The following is an 11,704-nucleotide window of genomic DNA, read 5'->3' as shown; positions in this document are numbered from 1 at the left end:
AATTAACAGCCTCTGCACAATTTAAATATGAATTGACTGACACTTCTCAAATCTTAAATAACATCATACCCAAAAGAAAAATCGCTATGGAGTAATCACAAAGTTCCCAGGCTCCTTTTGAAAGATAACAACAAACAATTTATCTACATGAAGTACCATGTTAGCCCAAAACTACGGAATAGCTAGTTCTCCATCGATCGACCAGGCAGGGGGGGGGGGGGGTGGACGGCCTAAATTATAGCCAGTGCAAGCTAGCTATACTAGGAGAGGAGGACACGAACTGAAAGCTTCACACACACAGACGCACGAGTAAGAGTGGAGCTCACTTCTACTGCCTTGTACTGAAGCTAAAAATGACTTGAGTTGATTTACATATGAGGGACTTGGGGTCCTTTTAAAGGACTTGGGAATGGCACTTGCGTGAGAAGCACCAGGTAAGTGCACAACACCTCGAAAAATGCTAATGGAGGCCAAGCATCAGGCAGGCCGCTATCCCTGCCGCCCGACCACCATCTAGATTCCCCCCGCCATTGTATAGAGGCTGTATTTGATTTTTTTTCTACTTGTATTGATCCAGCACTGGCCCACGCACATGCAAAGCCCCTAGGGTGTCTTACAACCTTTCTGACATGTACGCACATGTTTTGACTTTGCAGCACCGATGCACCATGCCATTCTCTCATCTGTACCAGCGGGACGTGCACGTCGTGGTCGAGCCGTGTCCACTCCAACTGGATGTGCACGTCGTGGTCGACCCTTGTCCGCTGCGTAGGCAATGGAGGCACAAGTCCCTTCGTGGCGAATCCCTGACCAGATAAAACAGACACTAGTGCTGTAGTGCACCTTTTTTAATCATCGTTAATGACGTTGGTAGTGTTTTCCGAACGGAAGGCAGTTCTCCCGCTCGCCACGTTATGCCTAATGACCTGAATTAGCAGTAGTCAACAGATTACCGCAACATTTCAACATTTTCTCGTCTTTACACTTGAAGTTTTAGAAGCATTTAGTTAAACACGCACTTGACCATTCCACTTGACCACGGTACACATGCGCTCTAATGAAAACATGTCCCCTAATTAGTATTGGGTGCAGCAAGTGTTTGTGGGCGATGTTGTACAGCTACACGCCGCCCTCTGTGTCCCACTTTTAGAGTCATGTCACGTCTTCAATTTTTATATTCCCTCACATCAACCTCACCCTGTTGTCATCTCCTTCCCCCACCCAACCTAGTTCTTTCTCACTCTGTTTTCCTCACCGGAACCTCAGCTCCGACGCATCTAGGTGGGCAGCCTGTGCCTCGCCGCCGAGCCGTGCTACTACGGCGAGCCCCCTCATCTGCCGGCGCTGCGCGACGCCAGCCGCCGGCGATCTGCTCCGCACTGAAGAGGTAACCAACGCAAATCCCCACTTAGTTTTTCGCCACCGACGTGTTCATTCTTTCCTGTGTTCTTGCTCGTTCGTCCTCAATCTAAATCGTCACAGCATTTTTTTAGGGGAGTGATAAAAATGTCAGACCTTTTTAGTGGGATACAAGCTGCGATGGTTATAAACCGTGTAGAAAATTGTGACAAATCTGTTGAAGATTGGGATAGCGACGGTGATGGTTCAGGTTGTTCAACGGGGGTAGCTGGAACACCATGCTTCACCTCGCGGTTATCTGTGCTAAAGGCTGCTTCAGTAATTGCCCAGTTTAGCGAATTTAAGAGACAGTTAGTTAGCGAAATCGGTTTTGGGGGAATGTTAGAGTTGAAGTCATGGCAAAAGATTAATCTGAAATACAGTGCGTACTTGATGGATAGAGTTGATTTAGATTCATGCTCCTTGAACCTGGAGTCACAGGGGGTGTTGGGTTTGGTTGACAAGAATATAAATTATGTATTTGGCATCCCATGTGGCAATCTAACCATTCAAGGTGAAGGCGTTGAACCATCTGAAGCTTGTATCGAGTACACGCGTGTAGCAGCATCATTCAGTGAGAAAGGCACACATAGCCTAAAAGCTGCTGAATCAATCTTGCTTGCACCCATAACAGAAAAATCAACGGAAACAGAGAAGCATTGTTTCAAAATTGCCTTTGTGATTTTCATCATTGGACATGTGCTTGCTCCGACCGCCAAACATGACTACATATCAGTAGATTTTTGGGCTGCACTGAATGATGTCAACAAGATCAAAGATTGGAACTGGGGGGCATATGTGCTGAAGAATTTGTTACAAGCAGTTAGGAAGTTCAAAACCGATGTTTCAAAGAGGAACCCAACCATACATATAGTTGGATGCCATCTGTTTCTGCAGGCAAGTAATTTCTTTAGCAAACAAATTCATTTTTTACATTTTTAAAACAGGATTCATTCATGCCCATATGTTTTGCTGCAAAACAGGTGTTTGTTCTCGACAACTTAGAGCTCGGTCTACTAAACAAGCAACACGGAGTAACACCAAGGATAGGCTTGTATGATTATGAGTCAATGAAAAAGATGGTCGAGCAAATCACAGTAAACATCCCAAGTGGTGAAGTCACTTTCAGCGGTGGCAAGGTACGTTTGAACTTATTCTTCAATTTTCCAACGGCATACGCAACCCACAAGACAAATTTTCTTCATTTTCTCATCCAGGACTAACTATGTTTATGGAAATCAGGTCAGGGATGATACGCCTGCAGGGGGTATTGAGTCACATGTAAATGTTGCAGGCACAGGAAAGATTGCCAAACCAGCTTTCACCCCGAAAAGAGCAAGTACTCCATGCTCGCCAATGTTGCGATCTACTTACACGAAGAATGGCCCGCAAGAGTTTTCAAACTATATACGATCGCGGTACCCCACCATAGTAAGTACCATCCACAATTTTGTTGGTTTTCTCATATTTTTGTTTCCTTTGTCAACCAAATTTTTGTTGCACTCCTGATACTGAAAAGGTCGGAACTTGCTAACATGATTTTCCATTTTCTTTGTACTAAAATCCATAGTCAGCACAGAAACTTGGCATTCTCCTCCGGGAACAAAATGCACGCGGCCTGGCAAACATATCGGAAATGCGGCAAGCGTTCCAATCAAACATGTTCACATTCACTGACAAGCTAATGGCGTGCCTCGGAGAAATGTGTACATGTTGTAAAGCACACGGACGGAAAATGTGTGTCCTCAAGAGCGAAGACAAAACCATACACGAACCGCCCCCAACTCCATCAACTGAACAGCTAAGCACTCCACTAGTCACCAAGATTGGACCACGCCTTCCTGCACCAGGAATGCCAGAAGGTGTGTTTCGATACAATCCCAGTTATCACAATCCCAACCATTTTTCATATGCATCCCCACCTCATAGCTTACACAATTTTTCAGGTCAAGTGTCTGCTACTAGTTCTGTTTCTAGGAAAAGGGATGGAAGCCTATCATCAAGTATGCAGTCCGGTCCATCTAAGAGACTTTGTTTACCAGCCTCCATTGGAGAAGATGACCTTTGCCAAAAACAGAGACCAATAGCCCAAGATTCTATAGTTATGGACATCGCTAGCAGCATCCTGTCAATGTATGATGATCTAACAGCCGTCCTTGTCACTTATTATGCCGAGATCCGTCCAGCACCCACGACGATCTTGTTTGGTGCAACAACAGATGGAGCACCTGTGAAGATTGACCTGGCACAGTGCAACTTTGGGAGGGACCCATGGGTTGCTGGTTCGGTACCCCCGCCCCCTCCAGAAAATGCGCTTAGGGCTATACGAGACTGGATGTCAGCAGCATCCATGACCAATTTGCAGAGGCAAGATAAACCTAGACCCAACACATCAATTATTTACGTCGACCCCCCAAATTCATAGTATATCCTAACCACATTTGTTTTTTAATATTGCTGTAGGAATTGGATTTTACACCTTAAACCAAGGCTCATATCAATCGAAGGGATTGAAATCCAGCAACAACTTGCACATGGAGACCCAATGTCACACGAGATATGTACTGCTATCTTTCGGAGGCTTGCCCAACTGGACCAGTCTTGCTCTAAGGACACTCCTGGCAACATCTGGAGAAAGTACATAGAGCCTGACTTTGCTGTGAGACACCCATCACCCTTGTCCACTCGAATTGAACTGTTTTTTACCGCTCCATACATGCATACCCCATTTTACTAGAGCTGACACATTTTTATCATCTTCGCAGACAACTGTTTTGTCGAACGCCGATCCATTGACTGTTCAATCTATTCGCACTGGGTTTCAGGAAGGAACAGGTCTTTGCAACCCAGCTTCATGCCGAATGGTACGACACTTACGAAATCATTTTTTATGGCAATTTGTCAACACTAAACATATGTAACACGTTCTTTTTCATGCAGTGGTTCATCCCAGCAATTCTTCCAGATGGATGGGCTGTATATTTGTTTGATATGATGCGGAAACGGATCATTGTGTTAGACCCAGCAGTTGGCCCATTTGTGTATAGCAATAGGCGGGTCAGCATGCACGAGTTTGTAAGCAACAAACTGCATGCTGCCCTGTTCAACTGTTTACATAGTTTCTTCAGTTCTTGGTACTGTGATTCCACTAACTGGGGACGCACATTCCCGATCATAATGCGGGAAAAAATTGAGAGGTATGTCTCCCTTTCCATTGTAGTCACTCTTATTTTTCAGTTTTGCTACTGTTTACACCCTGATTTTGATTGCCCGCCGATCTATTTTTTTTCTAGAGATGAAACTGGCTTGGGTGCTACTTTCTTTGCTAGGAATTTCGACGGTGACAGACTACAAATCCCGCTGACCAAAGTAATTATTTCGATTTCTAGTCGAACATACTAAAGCCATCTACATCTGCTCATTTCTGTTTTGCCAATACAATTCTGTAATTTTTAGGAGACGTTGGCATCACACAGCAACCTCATGCTTTACGAGCTGATGCGGATGCAAGGGAACCAAACCAAGGCGGCACACGATTCACTCGAAGCAATCAAAGGAACGTTCCTTGTTCTTTAGGGCAGCTAGAAAGACGAGCAGTTTCGAAACAGCATCGGTTGATGCTTTCACTTATTTAAGAACATCATTTGAGAGTCATTCCCCCAACTAGATGTATTTTTTTACTACCTAAATGAAGAAGACAGAACTGCACCTGAATAATTTTCTGGATTTAGCCACTTTCATTACGGAAACAATTGCATTATTTCACCTTTGAATGCTTCAATAACATAAGCCTCACTAAGGCAGGGATACATTTTTTATAAATATTCGCAAATTGATCTAGGTAGTTCACAAGGCCAACCGATCTGCATCTACATGCACAACACCTTGTAAACAAGTGCCACCACAAGAACACACACAACAACTTTCAGCACGTACCCACTGTGCTGTCTGGCAAGGTTTCGCGCTGGGACTTGCTTTGCAATCTCCTGACTTCTTTCTTGAAAATGTTGGACTGTCTTTGCTTCCGAACGGAGCTCGTCATTCATCCGTTCAAGCATACAAACCTTGTCCCGCAGATCGATTAATAGTTGTTTCAGGAATTCATCTTCAATAGGATCATCGTGCCAAGCGTAGAACTCGCACCCCCCCCATCTGCAACAACATTGCCACAAGACAAGTTGACAGACCAAGACTCAAGCCCTCATAGTAGAACAAGAAGAGTTTTCAAAACACTAACCCTTGCCTTGGCGCGTGTGTAGTACCTCCTGCCTGGATTGTCGTCACTCCAGGAGATCCACATGGCCGCTTTCGGCCTTTGCCTACACCAGCAAGGCACAGCTAGATGGTAGTCCATCGGGCCAACTCTGTATCTCACCGGAGACCTAAAGCTACAAGCGTACGATCGCCTTGAGGAAGAAGACGCCCTAGAGGTGGCAGAATTTGAAGAAGACATGGCTCACTCTTCTGGTCGTTGCTAGCTCGAAGGGATGGAGGATTATATAGCACAGGACCTGCCCAACGGCTACTTTTCTCTAAGAGGATGTGGGCCCAACCACTCAGCTGGGAAACTATTTATATATGTTGACCCCCCCCCCCACATGCGCATCTGGTGAGACTACCCCCCCCCCCCTGTACAGCCCAGACAACAACAACATTATCTTTTCCACATGTTTAGCTAGGCTAACATACTCAATCATTTGTTGCAAACAAATTAATGCAAACCAACACACACTCATGTATGGTCACGGCTGATTAGCAACCAGAAGTCGTGTTTACAAAATACAGTTGCCCTCGTGCATGGCAACTCACTCCACATAGGAATTACAACTAAGCAAGTTCAAGCGATAATGTGAATGCCAATCCCAACACATCTCATGGGATGACAAAACCGGCTGCAAGCCAGCTACAAAAAATGGCACACCTTGCCACGAACGAACTGATGCCCGAATGACGCAATCATTCGGTGCAAATCTATTCTTGCTCTTCCTCAACTATCTCCATTATGCCAGGGCGAGGAGCAGTGTTGCCTTGGCATGCTAATGTCTCGTAAAGCATTCTCTTCTGACGTTGTGGAAGCCCATGCTGCTCTCGCACATGAAAAGCAATAGAGTCAAGGAGTGAGTTAAGCACATTTTCAACAAGAGAAATGATGAAAGTGCAATAGTTAATAAAGAGAACTTACAACCGGGACATCTTCCTCGAGGCCGAAACCGTTGAAGTTGTCAGCGTAGTACGCAATGTATCCGGGTGTCTCACCCCTGCCAACATTTTTCAAAGTATATCAACTCCTCGAGAAAATTAAGAACCAACATAATTAATGAACAAGTACCGTTGCTTACCCACTGCACGAAACGTGCATCCCCACGTTATAGACCACCGTCCATTTGGTAATGTCCATATCCCAGCCGTCATCCATCATCATGCCAATAATCTTCAAAGCTCTAACAACCGTGCGCACCGTACTACCATGTTTTATCTCATACACACGCGTAGTCTGATCTGTGTACAACGGATCAAGCACATTGAGTATCTTGCGCTCCATGTCAAAGACGTACAAGCTCCAAGCATGCCAGAGCCACGCTGGCATCATAATCTGCAAACCATAGAATTAGTTATATCAGCTGGACCCACTCACTCAATCAGCTAGCAACAGGTGTGTGCACGTGTCTACGTACCAGATGGCACAGGCTGAGCCTAAAACCTAGCCTTGGTGCAGCAAGCAGCCCCAACAAGAGCTCGCGTGTCTCGGCAGAATCGACGCTATCCATGTGTAGCTGCCAACAATAATTTTTTCTGAAAGGTCAGCATAGTTGACATAAATCATGGACCTTCACTTAGTCCCTTTTTTATTGAACTAACAATGAACTAACCACAACATCAGGAGGAACCAAACCCCTCCAGTTTGGCATGTGTACTCTTGCCATCATCCTACTCTCTCTCTCATTCCACCCACGCACCCATGCATCGAGTCCCGTGTACAGCATTTCACCAAGCAAACTGAACTGGTACTTGATCTTGTGACCATCCAGGCGTAGGACAGTAGGATTGAAGTGTTCGAACCAAGTCCTGCTAATCACAAATAACAGTAAATTATCAATGCGCCAGTAGGATGCGCTCTGCCGTACGGAGAACACAGGAACGGGAACTAACCTGCTAAGTTCGGACGGCTCGCTAAGCATTTCGACCGTCTCATATAAATCCATGCAGACGTGGTCTGGGTAGAAGAAGTGATGAAGTTCCAGCTCAAACGGCGAAAAGCCATAATTATGTGCAGCAGGTGGCTGGGGTGGCATTGCTGGAACAACCGCTGCACGCAAGAGGAACATGTCAGTCCTGCCCAAGGTCAATTTAAACACGCATGCAACAGGAAGAATTTTGGAACCCACCTAGAGGCAGTGGGTTACTCTGCTGGCCACCTCCAGGTAAGGCAAGCCTCTTGTTCCCTAGCGGTGTGACTGTGGAAATACGTTGTTTCGGCAGGTCCGGCGCAACAGCTACACACGACCCACACATTTTCCAATTAACGATATAAGTAAACGTAAAATAAAAAGTAGCACATGTTTGGAGCTGGATACACTAACCTTCGCCCATGGTGGTATCTCCACGATGCATCATATCAGGCACCACTTGATCCCTTGCACCACAGCCAAGGGCCTCATGCATGGTAGTCTGTCTCGTGCATCTACGAGGAGGCACTGCACAGCGGTCGGAAAATTGTATACATGAGGCCATTCATTTTGTCTGACCAAACCAGCCGTGCAATTAGCATGTAAAAGTCAACGATCACTTACATTGAATGGCAGGACCTTTGCCTTTTACATCTTCTATCATTGGCTTATCGTCCGGCTCGTCATCAGGCACCATAGGCTCATCATACTCAAGCGGGGTCACTGGCTCTGCAACCATAACACGTAGTGAAGCAGATTAATTAACCTTCAAAAAAAGGAATTCACCAATGTCACGTTTTTGCTGGCACCAACCTTTTCCACGTGCAGACTCGATGGTTGGAATGGCCGCGCCCTGACGAGCAGCTTGGCCCGCTTCCGGCACTAGAACAATAATTAGCAATCAGCCTTTGCAATATACGCTTTTTTAAAAGGAAGAACATGTTAGCGTGATCGCGACCAAACATACCATGTTCCTTATTTGCATCCTCGTTTCGGACCACAACAGCCATGAGAGAACGCGCCGCCTCACGTGACGTTGCTGCGAGATCGGTGACAATATCTAGTTGAATAAGACAAAGATTTAGATCTCCGTTTGTTAGCATCCAGGCTTTAAGCAGAGTTGGCGACGTATTAGAATATATCCTGCATGCAAACTAGTGGCCCACATCCATGCAGACTCGTGCCTCATCCACCACCCCTCCTCCTCTAGGCTGCATGCATGGCTAGGGCTGGGCGTTCGGTTTTTATGGTTAATACGGTTCGGTTTATTCGGTTTTCTTGAATTTCGGTTTTGAAGAAATTGCCACCGAAATAAGTACACAAAATTCAGACACCGAACCATATTAACCGAAATATATTGGTTCGGTTTGTTTGGTTAACCAAAAAACCGAATTACATGCAGCCACCAGTCAAAGTGTCACGACTAATGAGAAGGGGTGGCTTTTGTACAAAATGCAAAAAACAATCAGTTCCATGAACGCACATACATACACTCGGTGGAAGGATTCACTAGCTTTTCACTAGCCGTGCATGCAAAAGAATAGTAAAATATTTCAATGGAATAAATTAAGGACTAATCATTAGCATAGTGATATGTATTAGCATGGCCTTACGCACTACTTATATTAGAGAGATTAGAGTTTTTTTGTAGAATGCATCGAGACACCAGAACTTGAAGAAGCCAGGAGCGAAGTACCTTTGAGCAGCCGGCCGGCTTAGATGTGGCAGGACCGGTACATTACAGAGTAGATTTTTAAGAAAAATAATTGTGGAGCAACTACTGGGTTGGGCCGATTGCAAATTGGCCTGCCGGCTGTTCAACCGATTACAGGAACATACTAACCTTCCCCTAAAAAAGGAACATACTAACCAGGATACGTACGGATCGGTTTCTTCGGTGAATTCGGTTTGTTAGCGATTAAAACCGAACACGACACTGAACACCGTATAGTGGCCGGCTTTCACACCGAACCATAAAACCGAACACCGAATAAACTGACAAATCGGTTTAAAAGGTTCGATTCGGTTTGGTTTTTCGGTTTTCGGTTTCAAAGTGCCCACCCCTATGCATGGCACACTAATCCATGCATGGCACACTAATTTTTAAACCAGACCCTTAAAATAATAACACATCATTGCTACAACTATATGCATGCACATTTTATATACTCGCTAATCACTTTATTCTTTCTAAAATCAGAAAGTACACTTGCGCAGATGCATACCTGTCATCCTTCTTGGAACATGCGGGGACTGGCTCACATTAGGAAATGCCGCAGCAACTGGAGCTTGCCTCTTAACCCTTTCAATGAAATCATCTAGAGTTTCCTCTAGATCTCTCTGCCGTTTTGCAGCTGCCTTCGTGCGTATTTCTTCCAGTACCTTATCTTTCGCCTCGTCGACCATCTTGACAAATGCCTCCTCGCGTTTTCTGAACTGGTTCTCCACTGCTTCCCTTAGAGCCGCTAGAATCTACACATGGACAAACGCAGAGTTGTCAGTCTACTTTCGCATGGAAGGATCTGCAAAAAACTACTAGCCATACAATACTTGACAGAAGCGAACAAAAAAGAAGCTGTAACACACCTGCGGATCCACCTCCTTGTCCTGGGCCATGCCAAATCCAGCAGCCGTAGCATGCACACCAGGGCTTGGTGTGTTCAACGGTTGGGCTGGAGCTGCACTCCCGGAAGCAACATTGAATGCCGGAGATCTAGGCACATCTGATACCTGCATGCGAACAATCGAAATGAATTTATTAAACATGCAGTTCCGGCATACTAAAGGATAGAATTTGCATTCATTGAAGAGAATATTTTCTAGTTACGTCACCTCAAAGCCAGCATCCACACCGTTCCTCGCTGCATGCTTCTTGGTCTGTAGTCTCATGAACGTGTCCGAGTAGTGAGCCAGCCTAGGAAGTGGCAAGCCCTCACGTCCTTGCATCCCGTGCTCGTGGTAGTCACAGAAAATTATCTGTGTGACATTTTTGGCAAGAGAAGCAAGCAAAACTTGTCATTTGCAAGCGAGGCCGCATGAAATCATGGGAAAAAATAAAGATGCATCAAAAACAAGAACTTAAACTAACCTGCGGTATAACAAGACACCCCTGGAGGATTAACTGAGAAGGGTCATGGAGAAGATCCTCCCTCAGCTTGGTTGCAGCCTCTCTCAACCCCTCGACCACATAATCACAAAAATCATAGTCTGATATGTGACTTGGGTCAGCAAGAACTGGCAGCAGCTCGTACGAAATTTTCGGATGGGCTCCTTTTGGAACAAGAAAAGTCGAGGCAGCTATGATTGTACATGCCGCCATCATCTTCTCCTTCTCTGCGCCAACTATTGCTACCTTGCTTGCAGTTTGCACTATATTCTTTATTTCCACAATCGGGATCTTGCATGCCTTGTGCATTTGTGTATCTAAAATGTCATGCAACCTTGCTAGCAAGGCTCCCCGGTCTGCCAAGCAAGCACCACCGGGAATATCTATCTTCCTACCACAGGGCTCTAGTCCTAGGCATTTGGAAACCTCCCTACCATTTATCTCTACAAAGTTACCATCCCCCATGTCCATCTTCATGTTTTTTGGATCTATGCGTGACAGAAGAGACATGGAGAAGATACGATTGTTATTGCCTAGGAGCTTGATTTTGCACAACTCATCTATCCCCGCGCCCTTGAACACAACTTTCATGTTCGGGTTCCAGTCACCCGCGATGGAGTGAAGCATACCCGCGTTGTAGGCTGTGTTTAGGACGGGAACCTTCTTCGTAGCCACCATTGTAGAGGAAGACGGCACATCCGGCGGCGCCGCAGGTGAACAGTACCTTGGTCTGCGACCCATCCTCCCAGCAAATCTGTTTCAAGAAGAACACTTGCGTAAGAACACCAAGAAGAGAAGAGAGGAGCCAAGGTGATATGGACAGGAGATGAACAACGAACAGCTAGTACCTTTTGCCTTGGGTTCCTGCTGTTCCGCCCAGCTCCGGAGAGATGTGCTTTGCTTCTGCGTTTAATCTCCTCCCCCCCAATGCGAGCAGTACATATATAGACCTGCTCCGGCCAGACGGGTCCCTGTGCCTCGAATTGTTTTTTAACCTAGTGGGCGCCAGTGTGTCCACGCATGCGTCAAGCCA

The 11,704-nt window shown here is 45.7% G+C and overlaps 2 protein-coding genes across 2 annotated transcripts; one reads left to right on the top strand and one right to left on the bottom strand.

Annotated features, from left to right (window-relative positions):
• Positions 1-1,285: 1,285 nt before the first annotated feature.
• Positions 1,286-4,541, top strand: LOC123158799 (uncharacterized). Its single transcript, XM_044576640.1, has 10 exons — positions 1,286-1,387; positions 2,033-2,295; positions 2,382-2,537; positions 2,641-2,829; positions 2,969-3,260; positions 3,345-3,765; positions 3,862-4,057; positions 4,164-4,262; positions 4,339-4,473; positions 4,518-4,541. Exons 3-10 carry the CDS (start codon positions 2,469-2,471, stop codon positions 4,539-4,541), a joined length of 1,425 nt encoding a protein of 474 aa, XP_044432575.1. The 5' UTR covers positions 1,286-1,387; positions 2,033-2,295; positions 2,382-2,468.
• A 2,496-nt stretch (positions 4,542-7,037) lies between these two features.
• LOC123158798 (uncharacterized) lies at positions 7,038-11,412 on the bottom strand. The gene is made up of 12 exons (XM_044576639.1): positions 10,654-11,412; positions 10,398-10,541; positions 10,152-10,295; positions 9,791-10,037; positions 8,533-8,625; positions 8,379-8,447; positions 8,190-8,294; positions 7,980-8,093; positions 7,785-7,892; positions 7,549-7,705; positions 7,269-7,464; positions 7,038-7,172 (listed from the first exon to the last, which is right to left on the bottom strand). Exons 1-12 carry the CDS (start codon positions 11,410-11,412, stop codon positions 7,038-7,040), a joined length of 2,271 nt encoding a protein of 756 aa, XP_044432574.1.
• Positions 11,413-11,704: the final 292 nt, after the last annotated feature.

This window comes from Triticum aestivum, chromosome 7B (assembly GCF_018294505.1).
Source record: "Triticum aestivum cultivar Chinese Spring chromosome 7B, IWGSC CS RefSeq v2.1, whole genome shotgun sequence".
In the NCBI taxonomy this organism is placed as follows: domain Eukaryota; kingdom Viridiplantae; phylum Streptophyta; class Magnoliopsida; order Poales; family Poaceae; genus Triticum; species Triticum aestivum.
Note: the sequence above shows the minus strand (reverse complement) of the source record. Positions and strands in the feature narration are given on the sequence as shown.